The sequence below is a fragment of the Amblyraja radiata genome, chromosome 2 (genome assembly GCF_010909765.2).
Source record: "Amblyraja radiata isolate CabotCenter1 chromosome 2, sAmbRad1.1.pri, whole genome shotgun sequence".
NCBI lineage: Eukaryota > Metazoa > Chordata > Chondrichthyes > Rajiformes > Rajidae > Amblyraja > Amblyraja radiata.
In genome coordinates this window covers 37101588-37123891 of record NC_045957.1, presented here as the reverse complement: position 1 = coordinate 37123891, position 22304 = coordinate 37101588, and the positions used below count along the sequence as shown (strand labels likewise).

The following is a 22304-nucleotide window of genomic DNA, read 5'->3' as shown; positions in this document are numbered from 1 at the left end:
GAGGGGCCGTGAGGGAGCGCCGCACTGTGGGAGGGGCCGTGAGGGAGCGCCGCACTGTGGGAGGGGCGGTGTGGGAGGGGCGGTGAGGGAGCGCCGCACTGTGGGAGGGGCGGTGATCGAGCGCCGCACTGTGGGAGGGACGGTGTGGGAGCGCCGCACTGTGGGAGGGGCGGTGTGGGAGCGCCGCACTGTGGGAGGGGCGGTGTGGGAGCGCCGCACTGTGGGAGGGGCGGTGATCGAGCGCCGCACTGTGGGAGGGGCGGTGATCGAGCGCCGCACTGTGGGAGGGGCGGTGTGGGAGCGCCGCACTGTGGGAGGGGCGGTGAGAGAGCGCCGCATTGTGGGAGGCGCGGTGAGGGAGCGCCGCACTGTTTTTTTTATTGTACAAATACTTTTATTCAGAAAATAAAAATAAACATAGACTATTAACACAATCAAAGACTGCCTATATTAGCAGTTTACAAACAAACGATCATCTAATTAATATATCGCCATCTTTATCAACAATACCCTCGACCTCCCGCGGCAACCAGCGTTCACAGAAAGCCTCCAAAGCCCCCGTGGACACCGCGTGTTCCCTCTCCAGGGACCCGCAGGCACAGATGTGAAGGCCCGGAAAAGGGGCAGACAGCCGACCCTGGTGTGACCATCGACTACCCGCTGCGTGGGCCCGCCAATGGTCATCTTGACCAGGCCCAGGAGCAGACGGACAGGGAGATCTCCCCCCCCTCCCTCCCGACCTTTCCCCCTCTGTACCGGGTGCCCAAATATCAGGAGCGTGGGGCTAAAACGTAGCCAAAACTTGAGGAGCAGCCCCTTCAGATAGTCGAACAGGGGCTGCAACCTCTCACACTCCATGTAGACGTGGAACACGGTCTCTTCCTCACAGCAGAAGTGACAGGTGGTGGACGAGTCCGTGAACCGGCTCAAGTACCTGTTGCAGGCCACAGCCATGTGCAACACTCCACCCCAGGTCCCCAATGTAAAGGGGGAAGGACTCACTTATCAAGAGACCTCCACTGGGGACCACTCCCGCCATCAGGTGGTAACACGGACCGCCAGGGTGTGTCTGGACGGAAGACAAGGGCGAGGAAGCGCAGAGTGTGCAGGAGCAGCCTGTACAGTACGCGCCTCTCCGCGTCACGGAACGGCACGCTGGGCAACTCGGAAAGGCGGCTCATGTAGCGTGGGGCCGGTTCTCGGGAAGGGACCCGGGCCGTAGGTCCTATGAGCAATTCCGACGGAACGGGGGTAAGCTCGGCCGGAATCGCTCCACGCACACGCCTCTCCTCGATACCCTCCGTGACAGGATGAGGACTGTCCACCCTCGCAGCCACGACACCCCCCTCCCCCTGTGGAGCAGCGCCCTGGCTGAAGCTGACCAGATTCCAGGCTTTAAGTAGATCTTCATAAAAGCCAGGCAACTCTACTGGTACCAAAACCTGCTGGCACTCGCGCATGCTCCGCAGGTCAACAGGGTCAGTGAACATCAGCGCCGCACTGTGGGGGAGGGGGATGAGGGAGTGCCGCACTGTTGGGGGGGGGGGTGAGGGAGCGCCGCACTGTGGGGGAGGGTGAGGGAGTGCCACACTGTGGGGGGAGGGTGAGGGAGCGCCACATCACTGTTTTGACCGTCCACGATCTATTTCCTTACTGTATAAACGACTGGAATCAGCGCAAACTGGGCAGAGAACATTTTATTCCGAGCATCACCTTGAACACCTCCGCCAACTTTGTACACAAACTCCGTGGGCTGAACCCTAACAGCAGCACACCCAGTAAACAGTCCCTCACCCCCACCTCTCCCCTCCAGGGCCCTCCTCCACAGCCGGGAATCGGGAGAGACGGGAGAAGGGGTCTGTGCAGCGTATGGGCACCTCCCCTTGCCCGGATGTCGGGGTGCTCCCTCTCCCTCTGACCCGTGTAAACTCAGACACTCAGCGTCTGTGGGGGTGGAGATCCACTTCCCTGTGAGGGGAGGGGGAGGGTGGGGCACCCAGTGGCGGAGGGAATGGGGCTCCCGGGGGTGGGGGATGGAGCACCCAGGGGTGGGGGAGAGAATGGGGCACCCAGGGGTGGGGAGATTCTCCCCTCACTTCCAGAAGACGACGTTCCAGAGCAGCAGCCAGCAGGGGTAGATGAAGAGGACGAGGAAGGGGTAGGTGATGGCCCGGTACAGGTGGTGGTCCAGGATGGAGTCAGCCACAGCGTGCAGGAAGAGCTGCCAGCACTCCAGCACCGACAGCGGCGTCTCCAGCAGGTGGTGGTACAGAGAGATGCACAGGAGCAGCACCACCGCAGGGGACATCAGCAGCAGCAGCAACGCACTTAGTGCCCTGGGTGGACCGGGGGGCAGGGGCGGGGGAGAGAGAGGAGGGGGGAGAGAGAGGGGGGGAGAGGAAGGGGGGAGAGAGGAGGGGGGAGAGAGAGGAGGGGGAGAGAGAGGAGGGGGCAGAGAGAGAGGAGGGGGAGAGAGAGAGGAGGGTGAGAGAGAGGAGGGGGAGAGAGAGGAGGGGGAGAGGAGGGGGGAGAGAGAGAATAGGGGGAGAGAGAGGAGTGGGGGGGCAGAGAGAGGAGGGGGCAGAGAGAGGAGGGGGGAGAGAGAGGAGGGGGCAGAGAGAGGAGGGGGCAGAGAGAGGAGGGGGAGAGAGAGGAGGGGGCAGAGAGAGGAGGGGGCAGAGAGAGGAGGGGGAGAGAGAGGAGGGGGAGAGAAGCAATTTTAAAATCACTGTACAGTTCCCGACAGCTCAGCCACACCAGAGAGAGAGAGATGGTTGGGATGGGAGCTTCAAGTTCCTGAGTGTGAATATGGCCAACAATTTGACCTTGTCCAACACTGATGCTCCGGCCAAGAGCACACCAACGCCTCTCCTCCCTCAGAAGACCAAGGAGGTTCGGCACGTCTACAAGGAATCTCACCAACCTCTACAGACCCACTGTGAACGGCGTCCTGCCTTGGTTTATTAAGACAGGATTATTATTGTACTGAGGTACAGTGAAAAGCTCCTTGGCTGCGTCCATCCAGTCAGAGAAAAGACCAGACGTGATTACAATCAAGCCGTCAACAGCGTACACATACAGGAATAAGGGAGTAACGTTTAGTGTAAGATAAAGTCCGAATATAGATATCCTGAGTGTCTCCAGTGAGATGGATGGTAGCTCAGGACCGCTCTCTAGTTGTGGTAGGACGGTTCAGTTGCCTGATAACAGCTGGGAACAAACTGTCCCTGAACCTGCAGTAGTCTATGAGGGTATGAGAGAGGGTCTCGCTCAAGTTGATTGAAGCAGGTTATTTGAGGGGAAAGGAACATCAGCCAAGTGGGATGTTTTTAAAAGCATCCTGCCAAAAGCTCAGGATATGCACGTCCCTGTTAGAGTGAAGGGCAAGGCAGGCAAACGTAAGGAAGCTTGGCTGACCAGAGAAATTTGAAGCCTTGATCAAGAATAAGAAGGATGCATGGGACAGGGATAGGCAGCTGGGATCAAGTGCAGTCCTGGAGGAGTTTCAGCAACTAAGGAGCAAACTAAAAAAGGAAATCAGAAGGGTAAAATGAACCCAGGAGATAGCTCTGGCTGATAGCATTAAGGACAATCCCAAGGGATTTTATAAATTCAAAAATGGAAAAAGGCTAACTAGAGAGAGTGGGACCCCTCAGGATTCAAAGCGGTCGCCTCTGTGTGGAGCCACAGGAGATGGGCAAGGTCCTCAATGAGTATTTCTCCTCTGTATTTACCGAGGAGAAAGACAGTAGGGCGGAGGAACTTGGGGCAGTCAATGGAAGTGTCTTGAGAGCAGTCAGTGTTGCCATTGAAGAAGTACTGAAGGTACTGTTGTGTATGAAGGTAGACAAATCTCCAGGGCCTGATCAGATATATCCGAGGACATTGTGGGAAACTAGAGGAAATTGCGGGAGCCCTGGTTGAAATTTACGAGTCGTCTTTGAATACAGGAGAGGTGCCAGAAGACTGGAGGGTGGCAAATGTTGTGCCTCTATTCAGGAAGGGCTGCAGGGAAAATGCTGGGAACTATAGGCCAGTGAGTTTAATATCTGTGGCTGGAAAGTTATTAGAGAGTATTCTGAGGGATAGGATATACAGGCATTTGGATGGGCAAGGGCTGATTAGGGATAGTCAGCATGGTTTTGTACGTGGGAGGTCGTGTCTCACAAATCTGATTGAGTTTTTTGAAGACGTGACCAAAAAGGTCGATGAGGGCAGAGCTGTAGATGTTGTATACATGGACTTCAGCAAAGCATTTGACAAGGTTCTGCATGGTAGGCTGCTCTGGAAGGTTAGATCGCATGGGATTCAAAGAGAGATAACTGAATGGTTAGAAATTTGGTTTCATGGAAGGAAGCAGATGGTGATGGTGGAAGGTTGCTTCTCGGACTGGAGGCCTGTGACTAGTGGTGTGCGTCAGGGTTCCTGTTTGTTATCTACATCAATGATTTGGATGAGAACACACATGGCAAGATTAGCAAGTTTGCTGATGATATAAAAGTGGGTGGTTTTGCAGATAGTGAAGATGGTTGTGAAAGATTGCAGCAGGATCTGGATCGATTGGCCAGGTGGGCTGAGGAATGGTTGATGGAATTTAATACAGAGAAATGTGAGGTGTTGCATTTTGGGAAGTCTATCAAGGGCAGGACGTACACAGTGAATGGTGGGGCTCTGGGGAGTGTTGTAGAGCAGCGGGATCTAGGAGTGCAGGTGCATGGTTCCTTGAAGGTCGAGTCACAGGTAGATAAGGTGGTCAAAAAGGCTTTTGGCACATTGGCCTTCATCAGGCAGGGTATTGAGTACAGAAGTTGGGAGGTTGTTGCAGTTATATAAGACGTTGGCGAGGCCACATTTAGAGTATTGTGTTCAGCTCTGGGCACCATGTTATAGGAAAGATGTTGTCAAGCTGGAAAGGGTACAGAGAAGATTTACGAGGATGGTGCTAGGACTAGAGGGTGTGAGCTATAGGGAGAGGTTGAGTAGGCTGGGACTATTCCTTGGAGCGCAAGAGGATGAGGGGTGATCTTATAGAGGTGTATAGAATCATGAGAGGAATAGATTGGGTGGATGCACAGAGACTCTGCCTAGAGTAGGAGAATCGAGGACTAGAGGACATCGGTTTAAGGTGAAGGGGAAAAGATTTAATAGGAATCTGAGGCGTAACGTTTTCACACAAGGGGTGGTGGGTATATGGAACACGCTGCCAGAGGAGGTAGTTGAGGCTGGGACTATCCCAACATTTAAGAAACAGTTAGGCAGGTACATTGACAGGGCAGGTTTGGAGGGACGTGGGCCAACGTGGGCAGGTGGGACTAGTGTAGCTGGGACATGTTGGGCCGTGGAGCCTGTTTCCACGCTGTATCACTCTCTGACTCCAGTCTGTTACCAGGCCACTGAACGGTCCTGTCATAAGCTAGGGTGTAGTCCTGATCTTCCAACCTACATCTTTGTGGACTTTGCACTTATTAGAATCAGCACTTTCTCTGTAAGTAACAGTACATTGTGCCCTCTGGTATTTCTCTTTGCACTACCTGTTGTACGTGTGGGTGGGTGTGTGTGTGGCTGGATTATACAGTGTGACTTGACCAGATCGTGTACAAACCTTTCAGTGTTCGACCCTTCGGCCCACAATGTCTGTGCTGAACATGATGCCAACTTAAACCAATACCAATCCCACGTGACAGTAATAATCTAATATCTATCACTCGCGGCTCTTTCCCTGAACCACTCTCCCCCCCCCCCCCCCCCCCCCCCCCCCCCCCCGATCAACTATCCACCATCCTGTGTCGTCACCCGCCAGATTCCCCCACACCCCCCTTCCTTTAACTTCCCCACCACCCTGGGTAACCCATCCCTTTCACAGTCCGACCCCCCCAACCAAACCCCCCCATCTTCCTGGACCTCCCCACCTCTCCCCAACTAATTAAAGCCACCTTCTCCCCCCCCCCCCCGATCGACTCCCCCCCCCATTGAACCCCCACCTTCCTGGGTTGTCACACCCCCTCTCCCCAGTGCACCCACCCCCCAATGTAACTCTCCCTTCCCCCGATTGACCCCACCACTTCCCTGGGTCATCCCCTCTCCCCCCTCCCACAAACTAACCCCCCTTCACCTCAATCGACCCCCCCTTTCCACCCATCGACCCCCCCCCCCCCACCGGTGTCTCACTTGTAGGGTGCGGGCTGGGCCAGGGCGGCTGCGGGCACCAGGGTAACAGCCAGGATGAAGCCCAGGGAGAAGTTGACCAGGGTGATGCCCCCCAGCAGCATGGCCAGGTAGAGCACGGCGATCAGCTTCAGCTCCATCCACCCTCGCTCTGTCACTGGCACAGGGAGAGCCCTGGGGAGAGAGAGGAGAGAGTCACACACCACATCATCACTCCCCAACCCCCCCCGCTCCGTCACGGAAGAGCCCTGGGAGACGCAGAGAAGGGAGAGTCACACACACAGAATAACCCCGACCCACTTCCCTCCGTCAGTGCTACTGGGTGAGTCCTGGGTGGGAGACTCACATTCACACACACGTGCTCACACACACACTCATGTGAACACTCAAATGCAGACACACACGCTCAGACACACACTCATGTGTGTACAAACACACACACACACACAGGCACACACACACACACGCAGACACACTTGTGAACACACACACGTACACACAGACAAGCACACGCTCATGCGAACACACACGCTCATACACACACGTACACAGACACACATGCACACACACGTACGCAGACACATGCACGCACACACACACAGGTACACAGACACACATGCACACACACACACACAGGTACACAGACACACATGCACACACAGACACACACATACACAGACACACATGCACACACGCACGCACAGACACCCTTCGGCCCACAATGTCCATGCTCAACATGATGTAGGTTAAACTGATCCCTGCCTGCACGTGTTCCGTATCCCTCCATTCTCCGCTTATCCATGTGCCTCAAAAAGCCTCTTAAACACCACTATTCTACCTGCCTCCACCACCACCCCTGGCAGCTCATTCCAGGCACCCACCACCCTCCATGTACATCTCTAAATGCTTGTCATAGCCATGACCTCTAGTCTTTGATATTTCAACCCTGAAGAAAAGGTTCTGACCTTCAACCCTATCTATGCCTCCCATCATTTTATAGACATCTATCAGTTCTCCTCTCAACCTCCCACTTTCCAGAGCAAACAATCCAACCTCTCCCAGTAGCTGAAACCCTCTAACCCAGGCAGCGTTCTGGCGAACCTCCTCTGCACCCTCGCCAAAGCTTTCACATCCTTCCTGTATTGGGGCGACCAGAACTGCACACAATACTCGCGATGTGGCCCGACCAAAGCCTTATAAAGCTGCATCATAACTTCCTGACTCCTCTACTGAACGCTCCAACCAAGCAAACCTTCATCACTCTGTCTACTTACAGGGAGCTGGAGACTCGGAGCCCAGTGCTCTGTATGTTGATGGTCATTAGGATGCAGCCATTTACTGCATAACCTCAGATAAACACAAAAAGCTGCAGTAACTCAGCGGGGCAGGCAGCATCTCTGGAGAGAAGGAATGGGTGACGTTTCGAGTCCCCTAATTTGAGGAAGGACATTCTTGCTATTTAGGTTGACAAGGTTAATTCCCGGGATGGCAGGACTGTCAAATACTGAGAGAATGTAGCGGCAGGGCTTGTATACACTGGAATTTAGAAGGATGAGAGGTTATCTTATTGAAACATATAAGCTTATAAAGGGTTTGGACACGCTAGAGGCAGGAAACATGTTCCCGATGTTGGGGGAGTCCAGAACCAGGGGCCACAGTTTAAGAATAAGGAGTAGGCCATTTAGAACAGAGATGAGGAAACGCTTTTTCACCCAGAGAGTTGTGAGTCTGTGGAATTCTCTGCCTCAGAGGGCGGTGGAGGCCGGTTCTCTGGATACTTTCAAGAGAGAGCTAGATAGGGCTCTTAAAGATAGCGGAGTCAGGGGATATGGGGAGAAGGCAGGAACGGGGTACTGAATGGGGATGATCACATTGAATGGCGGTGCTGGCTCGAAGGGTCGAATGGCCTACTCCTGCACCTATTGTCTATTGAGACCCTTCATCATTACCTCCCACTTCCATGCATCAGCTCACGCTTGTCTGTAGTAATCTCCATCACCAATCCCACACTCAAATCCCCAACTGATCTATACCTTCCTGTACCTGGACACAACCTTCCACACTTTCCACAACTCGGCTCATTTTTGTTTAGTTTACAGATACAGCATGGAAACAGGCCCTTCGGCCCACCGAGTCCACGCCGACCAGCGATCACCCATTCACACTAGTTCTGTGTTATCCCACTCTCTCTACACTCCCTACACACTAGGGGCAATTTACAAAGGGCCAATTAACCTACAACCCCACACGTCTTTGGTGTGTGGGAGGAAACCGGATCACCTGGGGAAAACCCACAGGTTCACAGGGAGAACATGCAAACTCCACACAGACAGCACCCAAGATCAGGATGGAACCCGGGTTGTGGGGACGGCCGCAACGCCGACCACCCTTTCATACCACAATTTCCACACCTCCCGCCCCCCATCCTCACCAAACACAAACCGCACCTCACCCCAGACCCCTCACAATCTCACCCATGATCTCACCGATCTCCTCCCCCGCGCCAACAAATCCCTCCCCTCAAAAAGACCCCTCTTCCCCCTCATCCCCTCCCCTCCCCCCCTCTCACCCCATCTCCCCCCACCCACATGCTCACAAGCCCCGTACACTCAGTCACCCACCAGTCCTCCCCCCCTCCACCCCCCCATGTGGGTACCTCTGTGTGTTGTGGGGCAGGGCGAGGCCGGCCACGTAGATGGCGATGGAGGTGAGGACCACGGCCTCGGTCTCGGACACGGGGAAGTGTTCGGTGGCGGCGCCCTGGCACAGGAGGGGCACGAAGTACAGGGCCAGCCCCATGGCGTGGCTGATCAGCAGCGGCGTCACCATCGTCAGCAACCCAGGGCGCACCTCCTGGAGACAGGGCACGGTGATGGGGGGGGCACGCTCCCTCCACCCTCCCTGCCCACCCTCACCCTCGCCCTCACTGCCCCTCCCACATAGTGCTGCCCCTCCCTCACACCACCCCTCACTCCACCCCCGTTGGGGATCATGACAGAAGCCTCCTCGTGGCGATGCCCGGATACGACGCACTCTGGGACGGGTCGGGCCACCAGGTCCGTCAACATGTTGGACGACAGAAGCCGACAGCGAGCGAATGAGCCCCACCCCTTCCCCACAAACCCTCCCTCGCCACCCTGCCCACTGCACCACCCTCCCTTACTGCCCCTCCCTCCCACACTGACTGGAGTACCCCCCCCCCCCCCCCCCCACCGCCCCTCCCTCCGTACCTCCTCCATTGGCTCCTTCTGACTGCTGCTCCCCTTGGACAGTTTGATCCACAGGTCGAGAGCGTGCAGGTTGTGTTGAGGAAATCACCGGCCCATAGAACAGCAGCCTGGCCTGCATTACCCACCCCACATTACCACACTCCCCCCCCCCCACACATCCCCCACCCCACATTGCCACCCCCCCCCCCCACCCCGCATTTCCACTGCTCTCTATGGCTGGGAAATCGGCGTGAGGCAGCAGCAATGCAGGCCCTTCGGCCCGCAACGTCCGTGCTTCCATCGTTCCCGGCCCATTGTCCCAGCTCTCACCCTGTGCATCGTGTGCGTTGCCCCACCACCCCACTCCGGCCCACCCTGCCCAGGGGAACACAAAATGCTGGAGTAACTCAGGGGGACAGGCTGCATCCCTGGAGAGAAGGAATGGGTGACGTTTCGGGTCGAGACTCTTCTTCAGACTGATGTCAGGGGAGGGGACAGGGAAGAGACAGTTGGAGACAGTAAGACTGGTGGAAGAACTGGGAATGGGGAGGGAATGGAGAGAGAGGGAAAGCAAGGGCTATCTGAAGTTACCACTGCCCAGGCGAACAGTAACCCTGCCAAACTCCTCACCCCAACATTGTTGGGGGCAGGGTGATGGATATTGTGAGTGGTGGGGTGGAGGAGGGGCGGGGGAGGGGGGGGGGGGGAGAGGAGGGGGATAGAAGTGAGAAGAGGGGGGGGGGAGAAGAGGATGGGGGAGAGAGGAGGGGGGGAGAGGTGAGAAGAGGGGGGGGGAGAAGAGGAGGGGGAGAGAGGAGCGGGGGGGGGGGGGGGAGGAAGGAGGGGAGAGGAGGAGGGGGTGAGAAGAGTAGGGTCCAAGGCTGAAGGATATGGTGAGCAGGAGGATGAGGAGGAGGAAGATGAAGGCGGGCATGTAGAGGCCGATGGAGACGAAGCGGGAGAGGCTGGGCAGCAGGTAGAAGAAGTACGACTGGTGGAGACGTTCCAGCAGGTTGTTCAGCTTCCGCACCATCCCCTCAAACAGCCTGTGGCCGGGAGAGACAGTTAGAGAGCCCGGCCTAGCCTACAGCCCAGTAATACCCAGCCCAGAGCCCAGCCTGTCAGCACTATACCAGCCGCACCCGTCCCCCATCACTGATTGTTCCCTGCTCAGCATTCCCCCCTCCCCCTCCCAAACATCACTCACTGTTCCTGATTTCAAACACCCCACTCCCCTTTCCCCCCTACCCCTAGTCCTGTCCCCACCAGTGCTCTCCCTGTCCCTCTCTCTACTCTGTCTCCCCTCCCGCCCCGATCCCCCCTACTGCCCCCCCCAACCCCATCCCCTCCCCCCCCCCCCCCCGTCCCCCAGCCCCCCCCCCCCCCCCCGCCCCGCTCTCACTTGCCAACGGTGACCATATCGAACTTGTACTGGCGGAAGCTGTTGATGCCGCGGACGGTGACGGCCTCGATGTGGTAGCGCAGGAAGAGGCCGTGGTCTCCCTGGGCCTTGCCCGAGCCCTGCTTCAGCACCATCAGCAGCAGCGTGTGCAACGAGTGCAGGTACCCCTCCAGTGTGTCCACATCTGACCGCGGCAGCTGCAACACACACACACACACACCCTCAGCACCAGGGACACACAGAGAGGGAGTGTACGGGAGCTGGTGGGCTTGGAGCTGGAGACAGTGCAGCAGCCGGGGGGAGGGGGGATCATGTGGATCTGGCCTCGCTGGAGACCCCAGGAGGTGGACGAGCGCGCGGATCAGACGCGGCCTGCAGCAGCACGGAGCGGTGGAGCTGCACTGGAGGACATTGCAGGGGTCGGTCGCATGGTCAGACCGACCCCTGCAACTCCCACCCGGGCCAAGGTTAGTTGTATAGGGCTCTGGTAAGACCACATCTGGAGTATTGTGTAACTTGAGGAAGGACATCCTTGTGATTGAGGCAGTGCAGATTGATCCCTGGGATATCGGGAATGTCATATGAGGAAAGATTGAAAAAACTAGGCTTATATTCACTGGAGAAGGGTTTCGTCTGAAGAAGGGTCTGAAGAAGGGTTTCGACCCGAAACGTTGCCTATTTCCTTCGCTCCATAGATGCTGCCTCACCCGCAGAGTTTCTCCAGTATTTTTGTCTACCTTATATTCACTGGAGTTTAGAAGGATGAGGGGGATCTTATAGAAACATATAAAATTATAAAAGGACTGGACAAGCTAGATGCAGGAAAAATGTTCCCAATGTTGGGCGGGTCCAGAACCAGGGGCCACAGTCTTAGAATAAAGGGGAGGCCATTTAAAACGGAGGTGAGAAAAAACGTTTTCACCCAGAGAGTTGTGAATTTGTGGAATTCTCTGCCAGAGGGCAGTGGAGGCCAAATCACTGGATGGATTTAAGAGAGAGTTAGATAGAGCTCTAGGGGCTGGTGGAATCAAGGGATATGGGGAGAAGGCAGGCACGGGTTATTGATTGGAGACGATCAGCCATGATCCCAATGAATGGCGGTGCTGGCTCGAAGGGCCGAATGGCCTCCTCCTGCACCTATTTTCTGTTTCTATGTTAGACTCGATCTTGAAACTCGAAGGCACAAAGGGTGCCAGAAATATGGCGACTGCCTTCTCCCACATAATCCATATCCCACCATTCCCTGCACATCCATGTGCCGATCTAAAAGGCTCTTAAACACCACTATCGTATCTGCCTGTACCACCTCCCCTGGCAGCACCAGTTCCAGGCAGTCACCACCCTCTGTGTAAAATACTTGGCCCGCACATCCCCATTGAACTTTGCCCCTCTCACCTGAAAGCTAGGACCAGAACTGCATCCAACTGCAGCCGAGCCAAAGTTTATAAAGCTGCATCACAACGTTGACATTTCCACCCCGTCTACCCTATCCGTGCCTGACATCATTTCATACACTTCCATCACATCTCCTCTCAGTCTTCGACCCCCTCGATAAACAATCCAAGCTTGTCCAACCTCTTCTTATAGCTAATACCCCCTAATCCAGGAAATGAAGAACTTGGTGGGCACAAGGGCCTGTTTCCACACTGTATCTCTGAACCAAGCTGAACTAGGTGGAAACATCCTCCCCACATCCTCCACCTGAGGAACTGCAGATGTTGCCTTACAAAAAAAAGACAGGAAGTGCTGGAGTAATTCGGCGGATTAGGCAGCATACTTGGTGCGGGCAGCACCCACCTCACCCTGGATGGTGCAGATGACACCCACCTCGCCCTGGGTGCTACAACCACCTCGCCCTGGGTGCTACAGATGGCACCCACTTTACCCTGGCTCCTACACCCACCTCACCCTGGGTGCTGCACCCACTGTGCCCTGGGTGCTACAGATGGCACCCACTTTACCCTGAGCGCTACACCCACCTCACCCTGGGGGCTATACTCACTTTACCCTGAGCGCCACATCCACCTCACCCTGGGGGCTATACGCACTTTACCCTGGGCGCTACACCAACCTCACCCTGGGGGCTATACCCACTTTACCCTGGGGGCTATACCCACTTTACCCTGGGGGCTATACCCACTTTACTCTGAGCGCTACACCCACCTCACCCTGGGGGCTATACCCACTTTACCCTGAGCGCTACACCCACCTCACCCTGGGGGCTATACCCACTTTACCCTGAGCGCTACACCCACCTCACCCTGGGGGCTATACCCACTTTACCCTGGGCGCTACACCCACCTCACCCTGGGGGCTATACCCACTATACCCCGGGCGCTACACCCACCACACCATGGGTGCTACACCCACCTCACCCATGGGTGCTATACACACACCTCACCCATGGGTGGTGCAGACAACACCCACCTTGCCCTGGATGGTGCAGAGGACGCCATTCTTCTGGCAGAAGGATGAGAAGAGGTTGACCAGGTCGAGGTTGGGCAGCTGGCCGTTCAGCCCCTCCACGCTGATGTCGAAGCTGGTGACGACGTCGCTGCTCATCTCCACGGTGATGGCGGCCTGGATGGTGCCGGCCCGGCCCTGCATTGCCGACGAGCTGATCTCTGTGGCGGCGGGATGGAGAGTGTCAGTGACCGGGGAGAGACCGTGCAAAGTGGGTGGCACAGACGCCGGGATAGGGCGCATGTGGGGAGCACGTTCCCACTAGTTTAGTTTGGAGATACAGCGCAGAAACACGCCCCTCAGCCGACCGAATCCGCACCGGCCCTCGACCCCCGCACATTAACACTATCCGACACACACCAGGGACAATTTACATTTACACCAAGTCAATTAACCTACAAACCTGTACGTGTTTGGAGTGTGGGAGGAAACCGAAGCACCCGGAGGAAACTCATGCGGTCACGGGGAGAACGTACAAACTCTGTACAGACAGCACCCATAGTCAGAATCAAACCCGGGATTCTTGCACTGTAAGGTGGGGTGTTGGGTGGTGTGGGTGATGGGGATGGGGCTGGGGAGGGGTGTAGTGATGGGGAGGGGAACCGGGATGAGGCGGTGGATGCTGACCTGTAACGTTAACGTCGTGGTAGGCCTCGAGCCAGGCCTCCATGCCTATCATGTCGTGCTCATTGAAGAGGAAGATGATGTCCTTGGCCCAGTAGATCTGACCTGTGGGGAGATGGGGATAGAGGCTCAGCTTAATGTCCGCACACACACACACCATCAATGAGCTCACACACACACCATCAATGAGCTCACACACACACCATCAGTGAGCTCACACACACACACACACACACACCATCAATGAGCTCACACACACACACCATCAATCTCACACACACACCATCAATCTCACACACACCATCAATCTCACACACACACACACACCATCAATCTCACACACACACACCATCAATCTCACACACACCATCAATCTCACACACACACCATCAATCTCACACACACCATCAATGAGCTTACACCCACCATCAATGAGCCCCATCAATGAGGTCTCGGCACCCTCTCCAGCTCCAAACACCGCTATCCTGTGCGCTTAGCTTGTCTTAGACTTAGGCCCTTCGGCCCACCATGTCCACACTGAACATGGTCCAAGTTAAACTGATCTACTCTGCCTGCACGTGATTCTTATCCCTCCATTCCCAGCATATCCATGTTCCTATCCTAAAGTCTCTTTTTTTTTTAAATGTTTTTTTAAATGTTTTTTTATTTTTTATTAGAAGCAACTGTACACGGATAAATCGCTCGGCATCTACAATTATACAATTATTGTACAGCTTCATTTTTTCCCAAATTTTATCATAACAAACACACAGTAGACAGAGAACAAAAAACAACAATTAAAGAAACAAAAAAACAAAAAAACAAAAAAAAAAATCGAATAAAAACAAAAACAAACCCAAAAACATATCAACAAACAATAAAAACAAACAAACAAACAAAACAAAACAACAACAAAAAAAAGCCTCTTAAACGCCACTATCGTATCTGCCTCCACCACCACTCCTGGTAGCGCATTCCAGGTACCCACGTGTAAAATTCTTGCCTCACGCATTTCCTTTAAACTTTCCCCCTCTCACCTTATAACAATGCCCTCTAGTGTTGGACATTTCCACCCTGGGGAAAGGTTCTGACTCTCCCAATCTGCGCCTCTTATAATTGTGTATATTTACTTAAATCCGGTCTCCCTCATCCTCAAATGCTCCAGAGAAAGTAAATGAAAGTAATGGTAAAAGTTAACGATAAAAGCTAAAAGCTGCAAGTAGACAGCTGAAAGTGAACCGCTGTGAGGGGAGGGGGGGGGGAGAACAAAGGAGAACCTGGCGCAGGCTACTTTGTAACTTTGTCAGTGCCCTTTATGTGGTGACTATTGCATACAAGTGACAATAATGTATACAATTCAATTCAAGTACGGTACAGTGGAGTGCGGTGAGCTGGTGTGAGCAGTGAGGGACACTGACCTCGGAAGTAGGATGCGAGTGCCAGGAGCAGGCCGGCTGCCTGGCTGTTGTGCTTCATCTCCACCGGCGTGCTGAGGACGATGGACTCGGTGCTGGCCGCCCGCGACGCCCGCAGGATGCCGTACACGTTGGTGCCCTTCACCATCTGTGGGCAAGAGCAGCCATCACATCTCTGCCCAACACCAGTTTGCCCTCTGGCACCCAGACAGTGGCTCAGGGGAGGGGACTGGGAGAGGTGAGTGAGAAGGGGGGAGGGGAGGGATTGGATGGGAGGGGATGGATGGGGGGGGGGGGGGTGCAGGAAGGAAGAGGGGAGGGAGGACGGAAGGAGGGAGGGGGGTAATGGGGTGGGGAAAGGAGGGGGAGGGGAGAGGAGAGGGGGAGGGGAGAGAGGAGAGAGGGGGAAGGGGAGAGAGGAGGGAGGTGAAAGGATGGGGGGAGGGGAAAGGAAGGGGGGGAGGGAGGGAAGGAGAGAGAGAAGGGGAGAGGGGGAAGGGGAGAGGGAGAAGGGGAGAGAGGGGGGAGGGGAGAGAGAGTGGGGGAGGGGAGAGGGGGGAGGGGAGAGAGGGGGAAGGGAGGGGAATGAGGGAGGAAGTGGGGAGGAGGGGAAGGAAGTTGACAGTGACAGGTACATACGTATCTCTCGCGGATCTCGTCGGGGAAGGGCAGGGTGCGGGAGAAGCTGTGGGCGTGGGTCTCCAGCCCAAAGCCGCTCATCGTCTTCAGCAGCCAGTCCACGGGCATCCCCCTGCACGAGAGAGGAGAGCAGGTGAGAGGAGATAAAGGCGAGGGGAGGGGAGGGGGGGACAGGGAAAGGGGAGGGGGGAGGAGGAGTGGGGAGGTGGAGGCGTGGGGGAGGCGAGTTAAGTTTAGCGATTCAATGTGGAAGCAGGCCCTTTGGCCCACCAAGTCTACGCCGACCAGCGATTACGCCAGTTCCATCCTCCACTAGAAGGGCAATAGACAGAAGCCAGTTAACCAGGGGTGCTGCCAGGGGTGGTGGTGGAGGCAGATATGATATGCGGGGAATGGAGAGAAATGGATCACGTGCAGGCAGAGATTAGTTTAACTTGGGCACGGACATTGTGGGCTGAAGGGCCTGTTCCTGAGCTGCACCCTCTGTGTTTGAGTCGTTTGTTGAACCGCAACCACTACGATGAGAAGCGCGAGCTTGAACTCGCTCATCGTTGCCGCTCCCCACCACCCCCCTCCCCACCGCCCACCCCTTCCCTGCCCACTCCCCACTACCATGCTTCCCACCATGCTCCCCAAACCGCCCGGCCCCTCCCATGCTCATCCCTTCCTTCCCCCTCCCCTTCCCTGTCCACTCCCCACCACCATGCTCCCCATCGTCTCCTTCCCACTCCTGCGCCCCAATCCGCCTGTACCCATCCGCCCGCACATCACCCCGTCCCCTCCCATGCACATCCCTTCCCTCCCCACCCCCATCGCCTATACCAACCTTCCAGTCAACTCCCCATACCCTCCACTCCCCAATCCACCCTTACCATACCCTATACACCAGCCCCCTCAATCCCCTATCCCCCTCCCCCACCCATCCACCCCCACACCCCCTGCTTACGCTGCCCGCTTGCGGTGGCCTGAGAGCTCGCGAGCGTAGGAGAGGGCTCTGTCGCCGAAGACAAAGTTTTCATCCACCATGGTGGAGCCCATGGCGTTCTCCGACGTGTACATGCGCAGGATGAAGGGCTCGAAGGCCAGGCCCAGGAACCACGTGATGCCTGCCACGTAGCACAGGAGGCTGTGGGCACAACACAGGGTCACACACGGCCCGAACCCAACCCCCCCCCCCCCACACACACGCACACAGGGTCACACAGTCCACACCATCACACACACACACGGTCACACACACCCCCACACAGTCCACACCGTTTCACACACACACACGGTCACACACACCCCCACACAGTCCACACCGTCTCACACACACACACACGGTCACACCCACCCACACACAGTCCACACCGTCTCACACACACACACACACACACACAGTCACACACACCCCCACACAGTCCACACCGTCTCACACACACACGGTCACACCCACCCCCACAGTCCACACCGTCTCACACCCACCCCCACACAGTCCACACCATCACACACGGTCACACACACCCCACACACAGTCCACACCGTCTCACACCCACCCCCACACAGTCCACACTGTGTGACACAGTCCACACCGTCACACACACACACACACACGGTCACACCCACCCACACAGTCCATATCAACACACACACACGGTCACACCCACCCACACACAGTCCATACCAACACACACACACGGTCACACATGCTCACACACACCCACACCCCGGCACACACGCACACGGTCACACACGGTCAAACACGACCATCACACACACACACAGTCTGATTCTCCGGCACAGTGCCGACCCACAGTCCATACCCATCATACACGCACACTGGGTCAGGACACATCAACGCACCACACTGACCCATAGTCAACCCCCCCGCCCCGTCACACACAGACACACACACACACGGACGACACAAGCTGCCACAGCGCCGACAATAGCCTACACCCTGCCACACACACCCTGCACGTCTTGGCATCACACCGCACCGACCCACAGTCAAACACACATAACCCATCACCGCACCGGCCAACAGTCCATACTCCTCCTCGTTTCTCTCTCGCACACACACACACACACACACAGGGTCAGACACGGCCAGCACGACCCGGCAAGGTACATCACCGATCCACAGTCAATCCCTCCATCCCAGCACCTTCTCCCCGGGGTGAGGATCAGGCACAGTGTGAAGCTCCCGTTACATAGAAATATAGAAAATAGGTAAGCCATTCGGCCCTTCGAGCCTGCACCGCCATTCAATATGATCATGGCTGAACATCCAACTCAGTATCCTGTACCTGCCCTCTCTCCATACCCCCTGATCCCTTTAGCCACAAGGGTCACATCTAACTCCCTCTTAAATATAGCCAATGAACTGGCCTCAACTACCTTCTGTGGCAGGGAGTTCCAGAGATTCACCACTCTCTGTGTGAAAAATGTTTTTCTCATCTCGGTCCTAAAGGATTTCCCCTTTATCCTTAAACTGTGACCCCTTGTCCTGGACTTCCCCAACCGGGAACAATCTTCCTGCCTCTAGCCTGTCCAACCCCTTAAGAATGTTGTAAGTTTCTATAAGTTCCCCCCTCAATCTTCTAATTTCTAGCGAGTACAAGCCGAGTCTTATCCAGTCTTTCTTCATATGAAAGTCCTGACATCCCAGGAATCAGTCTGGTGAACCTTCTCTGTACTCCCTCTATGGCAAGAATATCTTTCACCGGGATAACACACTGTTTATCACTGTATCTCGATACAGGTGACAATAATAAACAAATACAGGTCCACCACTGATTTTCCAGCAACTGGTGTTTCAGGAAGCTGATATAATTACAAGAGCGCACTTGAAATCCCCCTGGGTAGTCCCCCTGAAAATATACCGCCTAGGCCGGGTGAGGTGGCTGATCACGACCTCATTAGGACTTCATGGCCGATTGGCGGGTCAAATTTGGCTCCTGGTGCCGGGGCTCTGGAACCCTGGCCCAGCCGGAGCCAGCAGTTCCAGTACCGACTGCTGGACTCTTCTCAGAGGCCGTGGCCTCTGTTCGCCCGACAAAATAGATAATCCAGCAACGGTTCAATGGTTTCTCTATTATCACGTGTACCAAGGTACAGTGAGATACTTTCTTTTGCGCACAGATCAGCAAGTTCATCACCAGTACTGAAGGCTGTGGAACCAGGCGTGCTGGGAAACCGGTGGTGGCCCTGTACTAATCCTTCAGCCAGTGGCTGTTGAAAGCCCACTCACCAGAGCGGTGCGTTCATCCTGGTGATGATGTCAGTCAGGACCTGCCGGTGGTTGGGGTCTGAGAGGAGCCCCATTTTCCCGCCTTCACCCCGGCAGCTACCACCAACGCTGCAGGACACAGAGGGAAAGGGTGCTTCAACCTCGCTCTGACCGGGCAACGGTTCACAATTTATAGTAGAATTAGGCCATTTGGCCCATTGAGTCCACTCTGCCATTCGATCATGATTTATCTCTGCCTCCTAATCCCATTTTCCTGCCTTCTCTCCATCACCCTTGACACCCATTCTAATCAAGAATTTGACGATTTCTGCCTTTAAAAATATCCATTGACTTGGCCTCCACAGCGCTCTGTGGCAATGAGTTCCACGGATTAACTACTCTCTGACTAAAGAAGTTCGTCCCCACCTTTCTAAAAGAGCGTCCTTTAATTCTGAGGCTATAACCTCTGGTCCTAGACTCTCTCACCAGTGGAAACATCCTCTCTACATCCACTCTATCTATGCCTTTCATTATTCTGTACTTTTCAATTAGGTCACCCCTCAATCTTCTAAACTCCAGCGAGTACAGGCCCAGTGCTGTCAAACGCTCAACATGTGCAAACCCACTCATTCCTGGAATCATTCTTGTAAACCTCCTATGGCCCCTCTCCAGAGCCACACATCCTTCCTCAGATATGGGGCCCAAATTTGTCACAGTACTTCAGATACGGCCTGACCAACACCTTATAGAGCCTCAGCATTTCATCTCTTTTTGTATTTAAGTCCTCTTGATATAAATGCTAGCATTGAATTTGCCTTCCTTACTACCGATTCGATTTGCAAATTAACCTTTTGGGAGTCCTGCACTCCCAAGTCCTTTTGCACCTCGGATTTTTGGATTCTCTCCATTTGGAAAATAACCTACGCCTTTATTCTAATTACCAAAATGCATGACTGCACACTTTGCTATACTGAATTACATCTGCCACTTCTCTGCCCACTCTCCTAACCTGTCCAAGTCCTTCTGCGGTGCCCTTGCTTCCTCTACGCTGCCTGCCCTTCCACCTATCTTAGCATCATCTGCAAACTTGTCCACAAAGCCCTCAATCCCCTTATGCAAATCATTAATATACAACATGAAGAGAAGCGGCCCCAGCACCGACCCTTGCCAAACTCCACTAGTCACTGGCTGCCAATCTGAAAAAGTGCCTTTTATTGCAACTCTTTGCCTTCTGCCATTCAGCCAACCCGCTATCCACGCTAGTAACCTCTCTTCAATATCATGGGCTCTCATCTTCCTTAGCAGCCTGATGTGCGTCACCTTATCAAATGCCTTCTGAAAACCTAGGTAAACCACATCTACAGCCTTTCCTCTGTTTGTTCTGCTATTAACGTCCTCAAAGAACTCCAGCAGATTCAATAGACAATCTATCTTTAAGAGCTCTATCTAACCCTCTCTGGAAAGCATCCAGAGAATTGGCCTCTACTGCCTTCTGAGGCAGAGAATTCCACAGATTCATAACTGTGGCAGGGTTAAGAAGGAAATGCCCCATTGTTCCACATCCCATTTGGGGGGATGGTGGGGGCGAAGGAATGAGGAGGGTTGGTGCAGTGAGGAGGAGAGATGAGATCATGAAAGGTGAGGGCAATGAGGGGAGTGAGGAGAATGAGGAGGGACTGGTGTGATGATGGGGGGGATGAGGGAGGATGAAGGAGTGGGGAGTAAGGAGGGGATGGAGTGAGGAGGAGAAGAGGGAGTGAGGAGAAGGAGGAAGAGGGGGAGTGAGGGTGAGGAGGGAGTGAGGGGGAGGGAGTGAAGGGGAGAAGGAGTGAGGAGGGTGAAGGAGTGAGGAGGGAGAGGAAGTGGGGAGGAGGAGGGGGAGTAGGAAGAGGGGGAGTGAGGGTGAGAGAGGGAAGAAGGTGAGGGGGAGGGAGTGAGGAGGAGGATGAGGGAGTGGGGATGGAGAGGGAGTGAGGAGGAGGAGGGGGAGTAAGAGGGAGTGAGGAGAAGGAGGGGGAGTAAGAGGGAGTGAGAAGGAGGAGGAGGAAGAGGGGGAGGGAGTGAAGGGGAGTGGGGAGGGTGAAGGAGTGAGGAGGGAGAGGGAGTGAGGAGGAGGAGGAGTGGGAGGGAGTGAAGGGGAGTGGGGAGGGTGAAGGAGTGAGGAGGGAGGGGGAGTGAGGAGGAGGAGGAGGAGGGGGAGGGAGTGAATGGGAGTGGGGAGGGTGAAGGAGTGAGGAGGGAGAGGGAGTGAGGAGGAGGGGGAGTAAGAGGGAGTGAGAAGGAGGAGGAGGAAGAGGGAGTGGGGAGGAGGAGGGGGAGTGAGGGTGAGGAGGGAGTGAGGGGGAGGGAGTGAAGGGGAGAAGGAGTGAGGAGGGTGAAGGAGTGAGGAGGGAGAGGAAGTGGGGAGAAGGAGGGGGAGTAGGAAGAGGGGGAGTGAGGGAAGAGGGTGAGGGGGAGGGAGTGAGGAGGAGGATGAGGGAGTGGGGATGGAGAGGGAGTGAGGAGGAGGAGGAGGAGGAGGAAGAGGGGGAGGGAGTGAAGGAGTGAGGAGGAGGAGGGGGAGGGAGGAGGAGGAGGAGGAGGAGTAGGAGGGAGTAAGGCGAAGGGGGAGGAGGAAGAGGGGGAGTGAGGGTGAGAGAGTGAAGAAGGTGAGGGTGAGGGTGGAGTGAGGAGGATGAGTGAGTGGGGATGGCAGCCGGCGGCCGGGCCGAATGGCCCCAGATGGGGGGGTGACGGTTTAGTTGCCATGACGACGGCGCGGGGCCGGGTCCCAGGCCCAGCACGCGGGTCCCCGCTCACTCACTCACTCACTCACCCGGCGCCCCGACCCCAGCCCAGCCCCACCGCCCGGACCCGCTCACCGGCTGCACCGCCCTGCCGCGCCGGAAGCTGCCCGCCCGGACCTCACACCGCGGGACCCGGACACACTTCCGGAACCCGCGTCCGCTGCTCGGTCGAGTTTAGAGAAGACCCGCACACGGCCCGCGATCCCCGCACACGGCGGGCAATCTCACAATTACACCCAAGCCAACTGACCTGCAAACCTGCACGTATTTTGGAGTGTGGGAGGAAACCGGAGCTCCCGGAGAAAACCCACGCGGTCACTGGGGGAGAACGTGCAAACTCCGCACAGACAGACAGCGCCCGCAGTCGGGATCGAGCTGTGAGGCAGC

General features: G+C 55.6%; 1 protein-coding gene across 2 annotated transcripts; it reads right to left on the bottom strand.

Moving 5' to 3' along the window:
- Nucleotides 1-1679: 1679 nt before the first annotated feature.
- On the bottom strand, nt 1680-22012 carry gpaa1 (glycosylphosphatidylinositol anchor attachment 1). 2 transcript variants are annotated; one of them, XM_033045012.1, is made up of 13 exons: nt 21993-22012; nt 19153-19260; nt 16864-17043; nt 15918-16029; nt 15282-15426; nt 13867-13968; nt 13204-13400; nt 10777-10973; nt 10267-10420; nt 9396-9458; nt 8822-9018; nt 6169-6339; nt 1680-2336 (listed from the first exon to the last, which is right to left on the bottom strand). In XM_033045012.1, the coding sequence occupies exons 2-13, from the start codon at nt 19224-19226 to the stop codon at nt 2093-2095; spliced, it is 1836 nt and encodes a 611-aa protein (XP_032900903.1). In that variant the 5' UTR covers nt 19227-19260; nt 21993-22012; the 3' UTR covers nt 1680-2092. The 2 variants fall into 2 exon arrangements, with proteins under 2 accessions (XP_032900903.1, XP_032900893.1); XM_033045002.1 differs by lacking the exon at nt 21993-22012 and adding an exon at nt 21947-21992.
- Nucleotides 22013-22304: the final 292 nt, after the last annotated feature.

What these genes read in the sequence shown, in the direction of transcription:
- gpaa1 (XM_033045012.1), bottom strand. Translation starts at nt 19,226, where the DNA reads ATGGGGCTCCTCTCAGACCCCAACCACCGGCAGGTCCTGACTGACATC. An exon ending in AGGATGAACGCACCGCTCTG is followed by an intron (nt 17,044 to 19,152) that starts GTGAGTGGGCTT and finishes TTGTGCCCACAG; the next exon opens with CCTCCTGTGCTACGTGGCAG. An exon ending in TCTGCACCATCCAGGGCAAG is followed by an intron (nt 10,974 to 13,203) that starts GTGGGTGTTGTC and finishes TGTGTGTTGCAG; the next exon opens with CTGCCGCGGTCAGATGTGGA.